Raw genomic sequence first — 20,868 nt, 5'->3', positions numbered from 1 at the left:
GCTTGAGGGGTTGTAGGGGGGTGTGCCTGGAATATAAGGTGGTTTCAGAGCTAAAGGCTCCCACAGCTCTGAAAACCTGCAACTCAGGGGCCACTGAAACAAAGCTACGTGTGTCTCGTCTTCTGCCCCCAAGCTGGCGTGGGACCCAGGCTGGGACACCTTCAGACGTTTCTAAAGCCTCGATGCAAGAGTGTGCCCCACCATCCTTAGCTGGCCCATGACAGCCCACTGAGGCACCTGCCAGGTAGATGATCTCAGGACCTCAGCCTGCCCAGGTGGTAGCTAAATGCCACGTGTCCCCTGCCTTGTCAACCCTGTGGTGTGCAAATGTCTTAGCCCTCAGGACCTCATGCCCAGCACCTGCATGAGCTAGGTGTTAGATCCGCCAACCACCTAAAAAACAAAATACCAGCCAAGTGCAAATAGGACTTTATTATGCCAAGAGAAGTCTGTTCCTGGGCCTGGAGGAATGAACAGGATAGGAGAGGACCCCAAGCGGGAAAGACAGGCTGGGCAGAGGAGACAAAGGTTTTATACCCCCTCGGACATGGGTGCTGGCATCAGCCCTGCCTGGGTCCTGAAAGGCCAGGGAATGTTGGCCTTTGACCATCATTGGTCCGCATGTGGCCTTGGCTGCCTTTGGGGAGTGCCAGATCTCTGGTTGAGATCACTGTGGTGTCCACCGACTTTCTGTAACCATGGTAACTGTCACTGGGGATGCCAGCACGGGCTGGCAGCTCAAGTCTGCTGGTGGTGTTTCAGGGGAGAGCCAGGGTGCAATACTGAATTCCATGGTCTGACCCTTCTCCCCGATGCCGCCCCTCTTGTTCAGGTGGCTGTGGAAGAACTACCAATATGTGCTGGCCTTCTACTTTGCCATCCAGGAGATCAATAAGGACCCCCACCTGCTCCCCAACCTGACCCTGGGCTTCCAGTTGTACAACACCATTGCCAGCAACCAGTTCACCTTGTGGGGAGCCCTGCATGGCCTGAGTGGAACAATGCCCATATGCCCCAACTACAGCTGCCAGACACAGCACAGCCCAGTCGCAGTCATTGCGGGGACCACGTCAGCATTTTCTGAGGAAACACAGACCCTTCTGGAGCTCTACAGAACCCCACAGGTGAGTGGGCTGTGTAGACTGAGAGCCTCAACCCAGAGTCAGGGTGTCCACACACACACACACACACACACACACACACCTGCTGGATTACCAGCTACTGACTGCCCACAGCACTGTGGCTTGTAGCCTATGCCCACAGCTCAGGGAACTGCCCTGTCCTTATGCCAAGGGCATAAGACCATCTCAGGAGGCAACCAGAGGCCATCAACTGTCAGAGACCTGGACAGCAACTTCATCAGATGGTCCCTTGGGGTCAACATGGACAGCCATGACAACTCCGCAGAGCTCCAAGGAGCACAGCGTGGAGACCACACTCTGCTCCCATCCACCCAGGCTGACGTCATGACAGCTCTGCGGGGAGCGTTCCCCTCACAACTGCTTGTCTCAAAGGTTCCTAAAGAGAGGACCCATCCACGCAGGTATTCCTGCCAAACATTAGACAGGCTCAGCCTCAGAGACCTCTCTGCTGTGGGGACATCGCCTTGTATGAAACCCAAGAGGCTGAGTTGACCTCACATGGCCAAGATAAGACAGGGTGCGAATGGGGAGGGAGGGGAAATCGGTAATTCCAAGGGCCAGGAGAGTAAGAAGGTGAACACTGGTCTCTGTTTTAGATCTTGTACATCAGGTGTCTGGCACATCCTGGCATCAGCCCACAGCTCCAAGGGTGACAGCCTCCTGAGTGTCTGTTCCAACTCTGGTGAGGGACTCAATGTCCCTTCTTAGTGTGGCCAAGCTGGGATGCAGGGGTCAGGAGGAGGGGGCTGGGCAGTCTTTCCAGCTCTCCTGCTCCGCTCCAAACTTTGTTCCATTCAGGGGCATCCTCGGACGGAACCCTCTGACTCCCCTTCCCCAAGGGACAGTCCCAAATCTCGCTCACTGACTGCCTTCCTTTTTTTCCTCAGCTCACCTATGGCCCTTCGGATCCCATGCTGAGCGACAGGCACCGCTTCCCCTCCCTGTACCAGATGGCCACCCGTGATGACGCTCTGGCCCAGGGCATCCTCACCCTGCTGCTGCGCTTTGGCTGGACGTGGGTGGCATTGTTTGTGTCCGACGACATGAGAGGAGAGTGGTTCCTACAGGAGCTCAGTGGGGAGATGATCCGGAGGGGCGTCTGTGTGGCCTTGACCGTGAAGCTGCCCACCACGAAAACGATGTATGCCGCTTCTGACATCGCTTTCATGAACAGGATCCCAGCTTCGAATGCAAGCGTGCACATCCTGTACGGGGACGTAAGGGCCCTCGTGCATATAGACATTTCCGGGGAATTCTTTCTCACCCTCGGGAAGGTGTGGGTGATGGTGTGCAAGCGAGACCTCGTGGTGTACGAGACAACCCACCTGCTGCACTCTTTCCACGGCGGCTTCTCCTTTTCCCACCACCACGAGGAGATCCCCGGCCTCCAGGCCTTCCTGGGCACAGTAAACCCCTCCCACTACCCAGAAGACTTCTATTTCAGCACACTCTGGCTTCAAACATTCCACTGCTCGCTGGCGGGGTCGCTGTGTGGAGAAATTGGGGTCTGCCCGCCCAACGCTTCCCTTGAGTTCCTGCCAGCAGACATGGACATGAGGACCTTGTCGGATGCCAGCTACTCCATCTACAACGCTGTGCATGCGGTGGCCCTCGCCCTCCACGGGCTGCTCCTGAGGAACGTAGAAATGGCATCTTCAACAGCTACAGACTGGCCTGTGCTGCTTCCCTGGCAGGTAACCCCTTCTTGCACACAGCCTATGCACCAAGCACCCAGTGGGAGACACAGAGGGGTTTTACAGCCTCACACCATGGTGACCCCTTTCTTATCTCAAGATCAGCAAGATCAAGGAAATGAAAGGTGGTTTTCAAGTACTTCTCATTGTCACTGTCACCCCTGCTTGGGGAACTCTGTGACTGGGGTACCCCTTTTCTAACTCTTTCATTAGAAACTGCATCCCAGAACATCCTTCCCATGGGAGACACTCCTATTGTACACATATCCAAAACATAGCTCATGACACAAGGCAGGGATGACAAACTGGTCAAGTCTGTACTTTCCGCTGAAATGTTTTGATATCACCATCTTCAAGACCCTGACTCTGTATGCTCAATGTCTCTCACGGTTCGCTTTCTGAGCAGCTCCAAGGGGACTCCTTTAGTGAGAGCTGCAGCCTCCATCCCAACACTCTAGACAACACCCTGCATGCTTGTTAATAAACCTGGTTCTTTCTCCAGAGAGGGCGTCAGAAGAGCTCCTCTCCCTTAAGGGTGTGTGACAAAACCCAGCCTCTGCGAGAAAGGAATCCTGGGTGTCGGGAGGGAGGAGAGTGGATTCCATATAGACTTTCACATGGCCATTGAATGTCCTCCTTACCCTTCGATTGTGTCTTCCTTCTAGCTCCATCCGTTTCTGAGGAAACTCCAGTTTGTGAACAGCGCTGGGAGCCACATCTCCCTGGATGAAACCAGAAACCCCACAGTCCGATACGACATGCACAATATTGTGAGCTTCCCAACTGGTCTTGGATTGCTGGTGAAGGTTGGAGAGTTTTCCTCCATGAATTCAGAGGAGCCAGTCCTGCTCATCCATGAGGAGTGGATAGAATGGCCAGTTGCATTCATCGAGGTACGTTTCCATGTCCAGAGTGGGACAGAGCCATGAACACACTCCTGAAATCATATGTAGTGAAAACCCTTTAGTTTAGTACTAAATCCACTTTGGCTGTGTGGATTTTCTGCTGTGTGGAATCTCCACCCTGAGCCATGCTTGGAGTCTCAGTTAAGCACTGATGTAGAAGACAGGGAAGTGGTTTATGAACTGACATGACATCACGTCTTTAGGCACACTGTGTCCACTCTGCCACACAAGGGCATCCCATTCAGTTTCCAACCTTTGATCAACGAGGCTTCTCTAAGCAATGACCATGATCTATATGGTCTTTTCAAACAGGGAATGTCCTAGGCCATTTAGACAACAGGTGTGTTTGCCGTCCCACAGTGCTCCTATATGGAGAGGAGGGCTCTACTCTGCCTCAGGAGCCCAGAGGTGGATGGAACCCAATCCCCGGGTCACTAAACACTCTCTCACTCAGTCCTGCTCTGTGGGTTTTGTCCAGTCACATTCAGTAGTATCTGAACTCATCACTACCTCAGGTTATTTTGCGCTAATCTTAAAATCTTGTTCACCAACCAGAGGGAGACCATGATGAACAGATGAAAGCGCTCCAACTGTTCACTGGAAAAATACAAGCATGACTTTTTCATACTAGACACTTTCCTGGAATGTTTCCAAGTATGCCTCATCTACTCACGCACACACTCTCTCAGAATCTTTGCAGTACAGAAACCTATGTTGAAATGATTTTGAAGGGGAGAGAAAAGCCAAGAGGGTTGCTATTACTTCTTAATGAAATAAAGGTGTTCAGATACCTTGTTTAAAGACAAGTAAGAAGTTGAAAATCAAAGAGGAAGTTAGATGACATTAGATTTGTAGACATCACTGTGGAGGGAGATGGGGGAGATGGAGGGAGTTTGAGGGATGACCTGTGTTTGAAGGTCCATGTCTTTCGTGCTGAGGAGCTAAACCCAGCAGCCTATCAAAGTGGCTACTAACCTGCGACATACGACCAAGACTTCCTTATTTCTTTGCAGGCTCCCCAGTCTGTGTGCAGCCAGAGCTGCTCTCCAGGATTCATGAAAATTCTACAGGAAGGAAAACCTGTCTGCTGCTTTATGTGTGTCTCGTGCCAGGACAGAAGCATCTCCAATCAGACAGGTAGAAAATGTGTCACTTCCCTACACTAACCTCACCCCTTTAATTTCAATAGGAAGGAGACCAAGCATACTGGGAATTGGGTTCATAACACTACAGTTTCCAAAGCACAGACTCATGCATGCTTTTGCTACATCCATCCCATAATCGTCACTCTGGGAAGAATCATCCCATGAGCTGAACTGAACTGTGGCACTGATTCTAAGAGAGACTTAATAGATCTCTCTCTTTAGCCACCACTTTTGAGTTAAATCAGCCTCAATCAGATCTCCTGGGGAGATCTGGCTATAGTCTACCAAGAAACAGAAGATGTCGTCATGCTGACCATACTCAAGGGATAAATAAAATAGCTAGTACAAGTAAACATTCTAGAAACATTTGATCACTTCCTATATCACACCTTTAACAAACAGTACGAGGCACAAAGTACTTAGAGTTAACATCAGGCCCCTATGCTTTGGAACCGCATCCTCTAGGAAAGACAAGGAACAAGTTAGAAAATGAACACATCCTAAAAGCAACAACAACAACAACAAACTTTTCTGGAAATACTTACTACACTAGGTACACACTCAAGGAATTGTATGTCAAAGCACATATCTTACAACCAAAAAGTGTAAACGAATCAATTTCAAATATTTGGGGCTTTCAAATTGTCAAGAATATTGTCAAGATCTGAATGGCATCCTTAAGCCTTTGCCATTTCAATCATTTTAGCAAACAGGAATCACAGAGCTGGTTACTTGGCAGTGCAGTGCTTCCGACATGAATAACAGAACAAAGCTAACTCTCCCCTCTTTCTGGAAAAACATCGACCGATACATAAGGATGTCAACAAGAGAGAGAAATTCAGGAACATAGAACTCGAGATCGATAATTCAAAATCCGTGTGCCTGTGTGCACCTGGCATGTCTCTGGGACAGAAGCCAGGAAAAGAACGGATGACTTAAAGCTGAGAACACGGCACTTTCAGAAAAGCTATGTAGACATGAGAGAAAGATCCACCCTAGATTATTTGAGAATCTGGTAGCACTCTGAGTATCCCCTGAAAAACTTGAGTAAAATCCTTAGAGGAAAAAAATCAGCTAACCAGCACCTGTTTCCATAAACAGAATTCAGACATAGGCCCGTGGTCCCTATCTGCTGACTCACTATGACACCAGAGGTGAGCTCTTAAAGCCAGCACGGCAGTGGGTACCAAGCTGATAGAAATTATGACATTCTCCCAATATATTATAAAATATCTATGAACAAACCATTTTGGGGACATCGTGAATGGAAACTGTGAAAATGCAATCTGCCCTTCAATCATTTGATTGAAATACTCAACCTTCTAGAAATGAACAGTGGGTACTTGTTCTTTTATTCTTCAAAAGTAACATTTATGTAAGAAAGGAGACAAGAACCTACTAACATCGAAAATATGTAGAATGAGGAATGATGTGTCCTACCAGATATCAAATGAAACACAAAAGAACACAGTTCCTATTAGGAAATTGATAAGCCAAGTGGTCCTGGGAGAATGACCAAGTCCCATTTCCTCCTTCACATGTTAAAAAAAAAAAAAAGACTTCAAAGGCCACTGCCCCAAGCCAGTCCTCCAGCTGTAATACTATAGGCTCCTCCAGAGGCAAACATCTGGGACAGCTGAAAACAGAATAGGCAGCATTCACAACTGTGTTGACAGGATGAGCTAACTCAAGGCCTCACCCCCAAGGCTAAGCATCCCCTCTGAACTGGTTGGCTCCTGGCAGCAGCAGGCTTACTCCCTGGGCCAGAAATGTACCCTCAAGTAGTCCTGCAATCCACCAGACACAACTTGTACCTGCCAAGAAAATCATTGTTTTCCGTGGGAAACATGAAAACCTTGTAACACAGAAATTCTGAATTGTTCCTCAGATGCAGAGCAGTGCATCCAGTGCCCAGAGCATGAGTACCCCAACAGGGAGAGAACTCGCTGCCTCCCCAAGCTGGTGACATTCCTGGCCTTAGAGGATTCCCTGGGGATGGCCCTGGTCTGCATGGTTCTGTCCCTGGCCCTCATCACAGCCGTGGTCTTGGGGATCTTTGTGAAGCACCAAGGCACACCCATCGTCAAGGCCAATAACCACACCCTCAGCTACATGCTGCTCATCTCACTCCTCCTCTGCTTCCTCTGCTCCTTCCTCTTCATTGGCCGTCCCAACACAGCCACCTGCCTCCTAAGACAAATCACATTTGCCCTCGTGTTCACACTGGCTGTTTCTGCCGTGCTGGCCAAAACCATCACTGTGGTTCTGGCCTTCAAGGCCATGAAACCTGGAAGGACCATGAGGCGATTGCTGGTGTCAGGAGCCCCAAACGCTGTCATTCCCATCTGCTTCCTCATCCAACTGACTCTCTGTGGCATCTGGCTGGCAACATCTCCTCCCTTTGTGGACACAGATGCACACTCTGAGCATGGACACATCATCCTCTTGTGCAACGAGGGCTCCATCACTGCCTTCTACTGTGTGCTGGGCTTCCTGGGCTCATTGGCCCTGGGCACCTTCACTGTGGCTTTCCTAGCCAGGAACCTTCCTGACACCTTCAACGAAGCCAAGTTCCTGACATTCAGCATGCTGGTGTTCTGCAGTGTGTGGGTGACCTTCCTGCCTGTGTACCAGAGCACCAAGGGGAAGGTCATGGTGGCCGTGGAGGTCTTCTCCATCTTGGCCTCTGGTGCTGGGCTCCTGGGCTGCATCTTTGTCCCCAAGTGCTATATCATTCTCCTAAAGCCTGAGAGGAATTCTTTGCAAGTTTTAAAGGCTACAAGAAGTTCTAGAATAAACAGACTGACTGTCTCATTATCTCTCAAGCCCGCATCACCCTAACTGCGCATCCAGTGTTTGACATTCCCTGAGCCTAAGTACCCATGAAGCCACCTGCTCTGAATAGGCAGCCACTGGAGCCATGATCTTCAACCCATTAGGAAGCCCAGGTACAGGAGCTGTTTCACATTGGCCCCATGCATATACCCACATAGTCAACTCATTTCCACATTTTACCTGACACTGTCTATGTTTGTCATTCACCAACATGATTATACATGCTTCCCTTTGCTTTCCTCTGACTCCGCTCACGTTTGTCATTTTATTGTTAACCTGCGTGTGTCGGGATGTTTCCTTCATTCCCAGACTGACCCAGTCAATGAGAATATTCCTGGAACATACTTTATGGTGCCCTGACCATTTATCAAGTCATTTCGTAACCGTTTGTAAATCCCGTATTTATCACACATGCCAAGTTGGTATGTACACACGCGACTAGGTCGAACATCGTATTTGATTTAGCAATTTACTGTCTTTCTTATCGTGACATCGAATTTTCTTTCCTCAATTTCATCGTGGGGGAAAATGTTTTCTTTCTCACTGACATCAAAGTCCAGTATCAGACATCAGCCGTTTTTAGATGAATGATAGGGGGTGGGGGGTGGGGAGCGGCATCACCACAACACGCAAGTCTGGTTTTGGACACCGCATGCTGGACGTGAGTGCCACATCTGAGTGCCAGCTGCTAACAGGCACAGGTGATAGTCCCGGCACCCTCATGGGATATCCAGACAGGGCTGCTGGCTCCTGGATTCAGCCTGGCACTGTGTTGGCTTTTCGGGGCATTTCTTCATGTGAACCTATTGGAATTTCAAAGTTCTGTCTCTTTCAAACGCAGTGAATAAGCCAACCACTTGCTTGACAACCCTGACCTTCTCACTGCGCACAGGATATCCATGAGGCGGTACAATCATCAGCTCTAGCGATCCCAAAGCATGTTTATCACCCTATTATCCCATCCATGGAAGCAGTCAGCCTAACTCACTGAAACCCTGCTCCAATGCCCTGGAACCACAAGATGGCGCTAGAGCACCTGCCCAGAGTCCCTGACGCTGAGGCAGAAAATCTTATTCTACCGAAGCTGAAGTGGGGGGTCCCCTAGCCTAGGTTCGCCATCTCTGGTTGGGAAGAAGATCCCCCTATGTGGGAGGGATGGGCTTCATGCCTTCCATTCTGGAGGGAAAAGTGAAGGCCGGCACCTGCTACCTTTCAAAGCTTCTTGAATTCACAAGCAGTAAAATGAAAAAAGGGATGACTTGAGGGGTGACCAACCTGAGGCAGAGTGGAAGCTGCCAGGATTCCCCTGGGAGCTGAGCCAGTCACATCCAGGAAGGTCACTAAAGGCAGGTCCCCAGGGCCTGCCCTGCAGCCCACACCTGCTGGCCTGCCGACACTTTCACAATGGGCAGTATTTTATCCCACCTCGTAGTGCTGTTAGGTTCGAGGGAAAATCACATTTAATTGGGGGTAAAATATTTGTGAAACGTGTGCATAGTTTTATTCTCATTTTCCATATCCTTGCCCCACGGCTTGGATGTGGCGTATTCCTCCCAAGAGCTCATGTGGTGGGAATTTGATCCCAATACAATGGTGGTAAAATAGGGATTGGCGGGACCGGCGGCGTGGCCTAGCGGCTAAAGTCCTCGCCTTGAATGCCCCGGGATCCCATATGGGTGCCGGTTCTAATCCCGGCAGCTCCACTTCCCATCCAGCTCCCTGCCTGTGGCCTGGGAAAGCAGTGGAGGACGGCCCAAAGCCTTTGGACCCTGTACTCGCGCGGGAGACCCAGAAGAAGTTCCTGGCTCCTGGTTTCAGATCGGCTCAGCTCTGGCCATCACAACCCCTTTGCGAGTGAACAAGCAGACATAAGATCCTTCTCTCTGTCACTCTTTCTCTCTTCATTACAAATAAAAAAAATAGATGTTTTAGAAAGAGTTTGTGGTTGGTGTCAAACTCTGTGTGTGTGTGTGTGTGAAGTGCCTGTACACTCTTCCCATTTTAGAGGAAGAATTTCTCTCTCCTTTCCCCTCCACCTCCATTCTCTCTACAGTTTCATGGGCTCAAGACTATGGGGGGGCCCCCCGCTTCCAAGTACGGGTACCCCACAACTCCCCAAAATTCAACACAGCTCATGCCCAAGGGATGACCCAACATGCCCTGTCCCCCCACCCGCCTCCATCTAGACAACCACGCGGAAGCCGGCGTATTCTCAGATAATTTATTCAGAATTTTACTGTATACAGATCATCGGCCCATATTTTACATGGAGAACAATGTCCACAGCCCCTCCTCCAAACCCCTTTCAGAAAAAGAGAAAGATGGAGGAGGAGGAGGAGGCAGAGAAAGCTTATTCTGTACATGATGCGATTGGCTCTTGTAGGAAAACAGTGGGATTTTTTAAAAAATCATCATCTTTGAGCTTTGGGGTGGTTATTACTGTGTTTCCAAGTCTCTTTCTGCCAACGCGGTGGCATGCTGGGTCCCGTGTAGATGACCGAGACGCCACCCAGGCACATAGGACAGAGGACGGGCGGTGGCAACCGGGACATCAACCACAAAGACCAAACAAGCCACTCAGGATTCCCTATGTGGACACACACTTCCGCCCCTCTCAGTTGGGGCCAACGGCCCCAGGCTCACAATATAATTTCACAAGCATTGTTAATTTTATAGCCAACACCCAAACCATAACTCTCACTGGCCCCCGAGAAGCGTCCAAAGTGCCAGCTAAATGCAGCCATGGCATTGCCCTGCTCTCGGAAGAGCCCTCAGGAAACACCTGTCTCCTGCCCCAGCCCTTGAGAGCCCATCGCATCTTTTGCTCCCATGCAGCGTGCAGCTCTGGTCTCCCCGGCCACACCTCCAGTGCTGACCGATGTGCTGAAGAACATTCGGGAAGAGTTCTCCGCATACCATGTTACTAGAAATCACCGTCTTCTCCAGCATCCCCCATTCTCCAACCACAGCAAAAATACAAATGATGATGATGAAATATTCATAGACTGAAGAGGATATACCGCAAAGGATCTAATAGAAATTCAATCCCAGCTTCCTCCTCAACAGAGTGTACAAGTTGTTATTGCTATAAGGAATGTGGCAAACCCACTCCTAGCAAACCATGCCCCCGTGGCATTCTTGCCCACCAACCAGCGTCCAACCGTGGTGAGCAATCAGAATGCCAGCTTCATGTGGCCCAAGCGTGCCCATGTGAGCCCATAGACACCCGGTCTGTCCGTAGAGAGACACCATCCCCTATGGCCACAACTTGACTGTGTCCCCATACCTGACTCACTTATACTCAGCCTGTATCCAGAGACCCTGCTTGGCGCTCCCCTTCCTACATAGCTAGGACAGCGCCCTGGATGGGGACTATTTTCTGCTACGTGTTGGACATCACCAAGATCCAAGGAGGACAGAGCTGTCCCGGTGTTCTCCTTTCCCTGGATGAAAAAGTAACTGTGTATGGATGTCACCGCGTTGGTGAATCAGACGTCTCTAAAGGCAACTGAGATCCAAGCCCGTTGGTTGCAGCTCTGTAGCCCAGCACCACATGCTCCCGGGGGAGCCGCCTTTCTTACCGGAGTCCTGAGGTTATGACGCTGCAAATTTTCTGATGCCAGAGGCAGCTGCTGAGTCACGCCATGAGTGCAGGGGAGTGGACATGGTACCCTGTCTCTCCCCAAGTCTGCCCCACCCCAGCAGTGGCCATATGGGCAAGCGTCTCAACATCCCCCGTCTGCCTGAACTTCACCTTGTCATGGGTTCTCAAAGCTACAAAAATTTAAAGGGCATCCGCTCGATGTCAACCAGAACCCAAGATGCTCCAAGGTCTTGCTGCCTAAATAAACGTGTTGCAAGGGGGAAAAGGGGAACATTGCTGCCATCCATATGGATGCAGGTTCTAATCCCAGCTGCTCCACTTCCCATCCAGCTCCCTGCTTGTGGCCTGGGAAAGCAGTTGAGGACGGCCCAAAGTTTTGGAACCTGCACCAGCATGGGAGACCAATCTCTAACTCACCTTCTCTCCTTGTAACTCTGTCTGTCCAAGAAAAGTAATCTTTTTTTGTTTTTAAGAGAAAAATCCAGCAGTACTTTGGTGGGGTTTGCATTGAGGGTTCCCCAAAGGCCCCCCCCCCACTTTTCCACTCAGACTCAGAGGCGTTGCATAGGGTGTGTGTGAGTCCCATTCATTCTGATCCCAGAGAACTGAACAGAACTCAAAAGAAGGGGACTTTGGAGGAGCCCGGCGCATCCTTCTGATCATATTGTTGGGATTCCGGGGGGGCACAAGGTGGGGAGACCGCCTCGGAAACCAGACCTGCCTGTCACCAACAGGAGGCAGACCACGTGGCAGGAGGTGGGAGGGGAACAGGTGTCAGATCTCCCACATGTCCTGAAACTCGGCTTGTGTATAGAGGAGTATGTTTCCCCCTTACGTCTTACAGACAGAACAACGCCATATGTTGGTTCACTGCCCACCCCTCACCAAATGGCCACCGCAACCAGGGCTGGGCAGGGCCAGAGCCTCATTTTGGCAAGAATCGGGTTGATGGAGCCTTCAACAGGGACCCCCTAGCGTTGGCCCTTGGCAGGGAGCAGGGGCGAGGGGGCACAGGCAAAAAAACCTAGGCACTTGGGAGAGGGGGATGCAGGGACGGACTCAGGTGTCATCCCCAATAACCAGCAAAACAAATGTAAGAACAAACACCCTCCCCAATGGAAGATTAAAAGCAAAAAAAATCCTAAATTCAGAAAATATGACCAGCCAGGAACAAAGCGAATCTGAGCTCACTGACCCAAGCTTTCTCCAAGCGGACTGTGACCACACCCCGGAATCCAGCATCAGCACCCCCTAGTTCAGACCAGACCCGGACAAAATTCTGAATTCTCGCAGGATGTCCTTGGTTGACCCACTTGTTAGCAAGACTTTGAGGTAGGCTGTGCTGGAAAAAAAAAAAAGAAAGAAAGAAAAGAAAGCACGAGCCACATTCACCTGTTTATTTTTCTGTTTTCCTTGATAAAAACTTACATGCACTCCATTTTTTTTTTTACGAAAGTGATTTTCCAGAGTGATTTGTATATATTAAAATAAATACTTTTCCCCCCTAATATAAGAAAGTCTTCTCTGATTTAGAAAAAAAAAAATGCGAAAATTGCTGCTTTTGTCTAGTACACGGCCGCTACAAATTTACTAGGAAAAAAAAAAAACAAACAACAAAATATCTAGACCTACGTGTGTGGTTGGTTTTTGCTTTTTGGGGAGTTTGTTGTTTGTTTTGTTTTGTTTTTTTGGTCTTTTTAAATTTACATACAGAACCCCCTTGTATGTACAAAATAAATTCAGCGAAAATAATTTCTGTACTCTGGCTTCTTGCTGTCCAATCACGCAGGGACCCCAGCAATCCCATAACAGGCCATGATTTTTTGTGTTTTTTTTTTTTTTTCCCAAATCACCTGTAAAGGAGGGAGCAAAGGCATATTTCCCCACCCTCTTAGGAAGAAAGGAGTTAAGAAACAAGTCGCACCCTTGGGAGGGGGGACACGCTTGTTGGGAGGTGGGGGAATGACCCGTGGGTGACGCCGTCCGTGAACCCGAAGGCAGAGTTCACACTGGTCTTTGAGCAGCTGTGGTTTGTTTCACACACACACACGCACAAAAAAAAGGAAAAATAAAAAGAAACAGAGCAGAATCTGTGGTGATGGGGCAGGGGGGCACAAGCCCACCTGGAAGTTCTTGGAGCACAGGTGCGCAGACGGGGCGGGCGTGCCTGCCTCAGGCTCTGTGTCCTGCAGCGCGAGGCGGCCAGCGTGGGCTGGAGGAGGAGGGGGGTCCGGGCGAGGGTCCCCAAAACCCGAGCTCCATGCACATGTCCCAGGCTTGCGTTGTCCAGCCGTGTCCTTGAGTCCTCTGATTGTGGCGTGGGGTGGCGCGCGGGTCCAGGCCAAGGGAACGCCACCGCTGGGAGGTACGCACGGAGAAGCCGCCAGAGAGGGACGAGCCCGGGGGGTGGGTGCCTTCTCCGAGGTGGGAGACCCCCCCACGCGCCTCTCCCCCCCGGTTTGTGGGGGAGCGGTGAGGACGGGAGGCCACCGGACCAGGGACCACAGCCTCCAGAGAACCCACGCGCGCACGCACTCCGCGTGGCTCATCCCCACGTCGCACCCCCCAGATGTCCAGAACGGTTAGCAGCGAATGTGGCTTAATTCCCAGAACAACAATAATAATAGTAATAATAATAATAATAAAATAATAATAATAATGATGATGGACACTTCGAAGACCAAAGAGGCCGCCCTGTGGCTGGCCCCTCCCCCTCTCCTTAGGAACCCCCACCACCCCAACTCAGCAACTTAAAACGGGACAGACAGGTTGGCAAAAACTCTCTTCCCAGCTCAATGCTGTTCCTCCCCGCCCACCTCCTTTCCTTCCCAGCTTTGTTTGGTCTTGAAAGAATTCGCCATCTCTCTCAAAACAAAAAAGAAAAAAGCTCCTCCCTTAGCTCCAGGTGAAGTTGGCGGGGGCAGGGGGCCAGGGTGTCCCCTTGATGAAGCTAGACCCCCAAGGAGGAGAGGCCTCCGCCAAGGGCCAGGCTTCCAGGAGGGGAAGGAGCAGCTTGAGCGGTTGAGGAGGAGGAGGAGGAGGAGGAGGAGGAGGGGGAGGAGGAGGTGGTGGGAACGCAAGATGAGTCACACCTTAGTCCCACTCAGCCTGGGGGCCTGGCGGGGGGTGGGCAATCCGGTGATGGTGGGGGGCTTGCCAACTTTGGTTCCACAAACAAGAATGAACAATTTTAGACTGTAGTTCAGACACACACCAGCACAAAAGGAAAAAAAAAAATCTTTGTAAAAACAGGCGCTTTCTTTCCATCCAGAAAAAGAATCTTTTCTGGAGCCGTGGTGGTGGCGGGAACCCCCTCGCCCTCTGGGTTCTGGCTTCCTCGCCGCTCTCCGACAGACCTACAGCCCCCCGCCACCCCGGTCACATTGGCAATTGCACGAGGGTGTGTCAAGTTCAAAGGCTGACAGGCGGAGGGCAGAGTCGAGGGGGACAGCGTCTCGGGGCTCCCTCGCCGGCTCACTCACTCTGGGAGAGGCGGGCAGGGTCCAGAGACATCCTGAGTTGCACTGGGGTGCAGGTACCCGAGCAGGGCGTGGCTGGAGCCCTGTTTCCCAGGCAGGCCCCCGTGTTAGGAGGGATTGGGGCGAGGCAGGCTCAGAATCCGCCCGTTCTTCTTGCCCCCGTTCATGTGGGTGTAAGGGATGTGGTCTTCGTAGCTGCGCTTGACGGCCAGAGAGGTCCCCCCTTCCCGGCCAGCCGCCTCCTCCCTCTGACTGTGCGAGGAGCGGTCCAGCGGGACGCTCTCCATGTCCTCAAACTCCATCTCCAGCTCCTCGCTCTCTGGGGCCTTGTTCTCCTCGCTGTGGAAGAAAGAGACCTCCGGGAAGCTGGGGTGCAGGTCATCCTGCAGCAGGCTCACAACCTCCAGGAAGGTGGGCCGCATCTTGGGGTTCAGCTGCCAGCACAGGCGCATCAGGTCGTTGCTGCGGGACATGGGGACGGCGCGTGACTCGCCACCCGCGGCAAGGGGGCCCAGCCACGCAGCATCACCCCCACCCAGGCTCCCCACCCCCACCCCGCTCCGCCCACCTCCCCAGCAGTGCAAGGGCTAGGACGCGGACTTGAAGATGTATTTATCTGAAACACAGACGGGGAGCAGGGCGGGGGGTGAGGGGAGAGAGATTGAGAGGCAGAGGGTGGGAGAAAGAGACGGAGAGAGAGAGAGACAGAGCGCGAGCCAGAGGGAGGGACAGGGAGAGGGAGGGAGGGTGTTGGGGGAAGGCTCCCAACTGCTGGTTCCCTCCCCACACACCCCAATAGCAGGCTCAGGCTGCCTCTGAATCCAGGGCTCCCCAAAGTCTCCCACCAGGGAGACAGTAGGAACCCAGTGGCTGGAAGCTTCGGGGCTCCCTCCCAGGGCCTCAACTCGAACTCCACACCAGAGGCAGAACTCGAACTCTCCACATGGGCTGGAGGCACACCGGGCTACACTCACAGTCTCTCCGGGCAGTTGTCAGGTTGTTCCAAGTGTCCGCCATCCATGACAAACTTAAGCACCTGCTCATTGGACAGACCTTGGTAGGGCTGCTCTGCCAGGCTGGTGATCTCCCAGAGGACCACGCCGAAAGACCTGCCCAAGGCGTTTGCAAGAAGTCAGCGGGCCCCACGCACCTGCACACCCACTCACACGCCGACACGCACATGCTGGCGTGTCGCCTGTATGCACGCACAAGGAAAAACCACCCACCCCCTGCAGGTCCCAAGCACCCACAGGATCAGCCTTAGTCAGCATCACCAAGGCTGGCCCAGGGTCCTTAGAGGTGACGCAGCCTTGGTCAGCCCCCAGGGGAGAGGCCCCTGCTACCTGTCACCTGTCACTCCCCCCGGGTGCCTGAGAAGCCAGCACGGCCCCGCACCGCCCCACCCGGCACGCCGGACTCACCACATGTCAGAGAAGGTGGTGAACACTCCGTCCTTGAGGGACTCGGGAGCCATCCAGCGCACGGGCAGCAGGCCCTTGCCGCCCTTGCGGTAGTAGTCCGTCTCGTAGATATCTCTGGTCATTCCAAAATCTGTCAACGCATGGCGCACGCGAGCGCGCACGCGCACAGCCTCAGCGTCAGCCGTCAGCGCGGCTAGCCCTCCCTGCCGAGTGCCCACCTGGGCGCTGGGCTGGGTGGGGGCCACTCACAGGAGGTGGCAGTATCCCCGTCCTTCCTGGCAAGTCCTCCCCACTCCCCACTCTCCCTCCATCATCCATCGACTCCTCCCCTTCCTCAGGGAGAGGCAGAGAGCAACAGATGCTCCACCCGCCAGTTCACTCCCCAGCTGGCTGCAACAGCTCTAAGGCAAAAGCCAGGAGCTCCACCCGGGTCTCCCCTCCCCTTCCAACGGATGCAGGGGTCCGAGCACCCGGACCATCTTCCACTGCTTTCCCAGGCACAAGAGCAGGAAGCTGAATGGAGAGTGGAGCAGCTGGGACTCGAACTGGAACCCCATGGGATGCCAGCTCTGCAGGCAGCGGCTTCACCCGCTGTACCGCAACATGAGCCCCTCGCCTTGCCAGTCTTGGGTGACAGGCACTGCCTCTACACAAGGGACAAGGGTGAGTCCTTTCCTCACCCGGCCTCCCCCACCCCAGGTGTGGCTTCCACTGGGGTCCTGGTCACCTGCAGCTCAGAGCATGAACTGCTCTGTGGTTTCCCCTGGAGCAACCCTAGAGGTCTGCCTGGAGGGCTGGCCAAGGACCTTCCTGCACACTGAACAACAATGTGGCAGCCACGAGGCTCAGGCGTCCAGGGCAACACTTCAATCTGGCCTGGTGTGCCAGCCAGACTGGAGTCACATTTTAAACAGAAACAGCCACTCAGGCCCCTCCAGGGAGGACAGATCAAGACCACGGCAGGGGAGGTTGTGGTTAGAAGATGCCCTGGGGCCCAGCATGGTAGCCTAGTGGTTAAAGTCTTCACCTTACATGCGCTGGGATCCCATATGGGCACCAGTTCGAGTCCCGGCTACTTCACTTCCCATCCAACTCCCTGCCTGTGGCCTGGGAAAGCAGTGGAGGGCAGTCCAAAGCCTTGGGCCCCTGTACTCGCATGGAAGACCCGGAAGAAGCTCCTGGCCTCAGATTAGCTCAGCTCCGGCCATTACAGTCACTTGGGGAGTGAACCAGTGGATAGAGGCTCTTTCTCCCTGTCTCTCCTTCTCTCTGTAAATGTGACTTTCCAATAAATACATTTATTTTTTAAAAGTTACTGCTGTTGGAGGGCCAAATCCCGGCCCCTTTCATAGTCAACAAGTCCCTCTGAGACACTCTCCCCGCAAAACTCCCGGGAGTCTTGCCTGAGCAGCAAGCAAGACCCAAGGACCAACCTCCGATCTTGACAGTGAAGTCGTGGGCCACCATGCAGTTCCGAGCCGCCAGGTCACGGTGCACAAACTTCTTGGCATTGAGGTAGGCCATGCCGTCCGCAATCTCGGCCGACATCTGAATCATCTCTTGCAGGGTCGGGGGAGGGCGGCCGGGGTTGTTCTATCGTCAAAAGAAGGGGTGATGCTCAGAGACCCTGGAAGCCGTGTCCAGGAGCGGGCCCCAAGGAGACCCGGGACAGGGCAGCAACCTCACCTCAGCCTCGGGTCGCAGGGAACGGAGATAACTTTTGAGGTCTCCATGGGTCATCAGCTCCATTATCACCAGCGTGGGCTGGCCCTTGGATACCACACCCAGGAGGCGCACCTGCAGGACACGAGGGCGAGTTGAGAGTCCAGGCATGATTTGGGGAATGCTATCTCATGTCCCTGCCATATATATAGGGTCCCCCTGGACCTGTGGGCAGTGTGGGTAGCTCTAGATCGTATCCAGTGCATCCCCAAGACAGATCTCACACCCTCAACACCTGCTCCTACCTGTGGGCTTTGCAGCCCTCAGCCCACATCCACCCAACTCACAGCCAGCAGGTCATGGGCCCAAAACACCCCCTCCTGGCTTCTTCTCTGTTCTTTTCTGCACAGCTCCGAATATAACTAATGCAATGGATTCGGCACCTGTCTCCCTGCCCGCCACATTTGAAGCTTCCTGTGGCAGACATCAACACGGCTCAGAGGCTTGGGGTGCCCTGTCCGTGCCCACGGCAAACAGATGAGACCCAAAGACAAACCAAGAGACCACCACGTGGAGAGAAAGGTGGGAGTCATCTGTGCCAGGTTCAGGGGAAAGGAATGAGGGTGTGGGGAAGTGGGGGGGCACAGCTAACGCCTTGTGTAGTCCTGGGAGATTGTGGAAACTGATGGAAGATTCCAGAAAGATAGGAAAAGTTGGTACTAGATTTGGGTGGCTGGGGGGGCAGGGATGAGGGCAGATGAAGTGTAATGGACTTGTGTGTGGCTCAGGAATTGCAAATGCACCAGGAAGAGGTGGAAGATTCTGCAAAGGGAGGAAAGGTTCCAGCAAGTCACGAAAGATTCCAGAAAATGACAGAAGATTCTAGAAAGCGATGGAAGGTTCTGGAAATTGACAGGCATGCTGGGAGAGAATGGGATGAAGACAAGAGCAATCCCTCTCTCTCTCTCTCTCCCCTACATCTTTAGGCTCACCGGGTGAGGGATGGGCACGGGCCTGTACCCAGTGGACACAGAGTGGCCCAGAGTGGCAGGAGGAGGTTGCATGAGGGAACGGCCAGGACGAGCAGCATCCACGGCACTCACCACGTGGTGACAGGTGAAACCCTTCATGACAGAGGCCTCATTGAGGAACTCGATGCGCTCCCGCAGGCTGGCTGCCTCGTTGACGGTCTTCACGGCCACGCGAGTCTCTGCCTCGCCCTTGATGATGTCCTTGGCGTTGCCTTCGTACACCATGCCAAAGGAGCCCTGGCCCAGCTCCCGCAGGAGGGTGATCTTCTCTCGCGGCACCTCCCACTCATCCGGGACGTACACAGAACACGGAAACACTACTCCTCACTTATCTACACAGCATTTCTGGCCAATCCCTCGGGGGGGCGGGGGGCATGAGGGGGTCCCTGGCCACCAGCACACACCCACAGCCCTCTCTTGGAGTCCCCACAAAGTGGTCTGGGGAGGGGCTGATGTCTCCTTTCTGATCCCCGCCCACCACATGACGCCCCTTCCCTCCCATGGCTCTAGACCAACACAAGGTGCCAAGCAGACAGGTTACAACTGGTTGACCAAAATGTGGTCGCAAGGCTTGGTGGCATGTCCAGGAAGGGGTTACAGCGTGTATCTCTACCGTCCCAGGGGCCTGGGCATGACCTCGTGGTCCAGCTGCAGTGGACGGAAATCAGCAAGCATGTGCCAAGCAAAGGATTGCATTCTGGACCAGGGAGCCTTCTGTCCCCTTGATGCTAAGGAAACCTCAAGTACAGCAAAGCATGAAGGCCAGGCTCACCTGTCAGGGCCTGGGAGACTACAGGGAGGAGTGGGGTTCAGTCACCACCCCTAGACCGGGCTCACGGCAGCCTACGGACCCCCAGACACCCCCATGAGGCCCTCTGACCACTCAGCATGAGCCAAGGGTATAGCAGAAGAACCACCTGGCTAAGTTCAGCCTGCACAGCCAACCCGAGAGCCCATGAGTCCATCTGCAGGTGTTTCAAAAAGTGGGTGGAGAAGAACCGGGTTGAGAGTTACAGGCTTAACCTGATAACCAAAATTTTAAAAGAAGAGGGACTACAATTTGTATAATGCATGGAAAATGCATATCACTTAAAAAAAAAAAACTCTACACGGGGCCCGGCGGCGTGGCCTAGCGGCTAAAGTCCTCGCCTTGAAAGCCCCGGGATCCCATAGGGGCGCCGGTTCTAATCCCGACTGCTCCACTTCCCATCCAGCTCCCTGCTTGTGGCCTGGGGAAGCAGTGGAGGATGGCCCAAAACCTTGGGACCCTGCACCCGCGTGGGAGACCCGGAAGAGGTTCCTGGTCTCGGCATCGGATCGGCGCGTACCGGCCCGTGGCGGCTCACTTGGGGAGTGAAACATCGGATGGAAGATCTTCCTCTCTGTCTCTCCTCCTCTCTGTATATCCGGCTTTCCAATAATAATAAAATCTTTTAAAAAAAAAAAAACTCTACACGGATTTCAATTTGTTTTGCACCAAAACACACTCCTGCTTTTCAGGGTATCTTTGCACTCTATTTGCAAGCCTTCCACTAAGGTTCCCGCCACCCCCACGCCCCTAGACCGGGAAGGGGCCTCACCATCGCTGGCACTGAGGTACTCGGGGTTTGAAGAGGCGTACAACGGCCCCATGGGCCCGTCTGGATGCCTGGAAGAGAAAGAGCGGGGGCGGGCAGCTTGAAATTCCCACAGTTCTGCAGAGGGAAGTCCACGGGGAGGAGGCGGGTGAACCTGCCTGCCGTCCAGGGCACGCGGCCACCCTCAGCATCCCACAGGTGTGTGGCGGGATCGGGGTCCCTGAGGCTGTGAGTGAAGGCTCCTGAGCCCATGCACCTGGGGTGGCTTCACTCCAGGATCCCATATGGACGCCGGTTCTAATCCCAGCGGCCCCACTTCTCATCCAGCTCCCTGTTTGTAGCCTGGGAAAGCAGTCGAGGACGGCCCACAGCC

The 20,868-nt window shown here is 53.1% G+C and overlaps 2 protein-coding genes across 3 annotated transcripts in view; one reads left to right on the top strand and one right to left on the bottom strand.

Moving 5' to 3' along the window:
* Positions 1 to 698: 698 nt before the first annotated feature.
* LOC131478417 (vomeronasal type-2 receptor 26-like) lies at positions 699 to 12,001 on the top strand. The gene is made up of 7 exons (XM_058657666.1): positions 699 to 742; positions 833 to 1,124; positions 2,030 to 2,836; positions 3,502 to 3,729; positions 4,755 to 4,878; positions 6,775 to 7,661; positions 11,773 to 12,001. Exons 1-7 carry the CDS (start codon positions 699 to 701, stop codon positions 11,902 to 11,904), a joined length of 2,514 nt encoding a protein of 837 aa, XP_058513649.1. The 3' UTR covers positions 11,905 to 12,001.
* Positions 12,002 to 14,836: 2,835 nt separating this feature from the next.
* Positions 14,837 to 20,868, bottom strand: part of INSR (insulin receptor) — a 71,023-nt gene continuing 64,991 nt past the window's right edge. For both annotated transcript variants that reach the window (XM_004595727.2, XM_058657773.1), the window contains exons 15-21: positions 20,499 to 20,566; positions 18,991 to 19,235; positions 17,912 to 18,022; positions 17,659 to 17,818; positions 16,226 to 16,355; positions 15,779 to 15,913; positions 14,837 to 15,266 (exon numbers count right to left, since the gene is read on the bottom strand). In XM_004595727.2, the coding sequence (XP_004595784.2) occupies positions 14,912 to 15,266; positions 15,779 to 15,913; positions 16,226 to 16,355; positions 17,659 to 17,818; positions 17,912 to 18,022; positions 18,991 to 19,235; positions 20,499 to 20,566 (1,204 nt within the window). In that variant the 3' untranslated portion in view covers positions 14,837 to 14,911. The remainder of the gene's footprint in view (positions 15,267 to 15,778; positions 15,914 to 16,225; positions 16,356 to 17,658; positions 17,819 to 17,911; positions 18,023 to 18,990; positions 19,236 to 20,498; positions 20,567 to 20,868) is intronic.

Source organism: Ochotona princeps, chromosome 33, assembly GCF_030435755.1.
Source record: "Ochotona princeps isolate mOchPri1 chromosome 33, mOchPri1.hap1, whole genome shotgun sequence".
Taxonomy (NCBI): domain Eukaryota; kingdom Metazoa; phylum Chordata; class Mammalia; order Lagomorpha; family Ochotonidae; genus Ochotona; species Ochotona princeps.
Note: the sequence above shows the minus strand (reverse complement) of the source record. Positions and strands in the feature narration are given on the sequence as shown.

Excerpts from the sequence above, each read along its gene's own strand:
- LOC131478417 (XM_058657666.1), top strand. The coding sequence starts at position 699 with ATGGTAACTGTCACTGGGGATGCCAGCACGGGCTGGCAGCTCAA. Across the intron at positions 743-832 it reads AGCACGGGCTGGCAGCTCAA|GTGGCTGTGGAAGAACTACC; the intron begins GTCTGCTGGTGG and ends CCTCTTGTTCAG. Across the intron at positions 3,730-4,754 it reads GGCCAGTTGCATTCATCGAG|GCTCCCCAGTCTGTGTGCAG; the intron begins GTACGTTTCCAT and ends ATTTCTTTGCAG.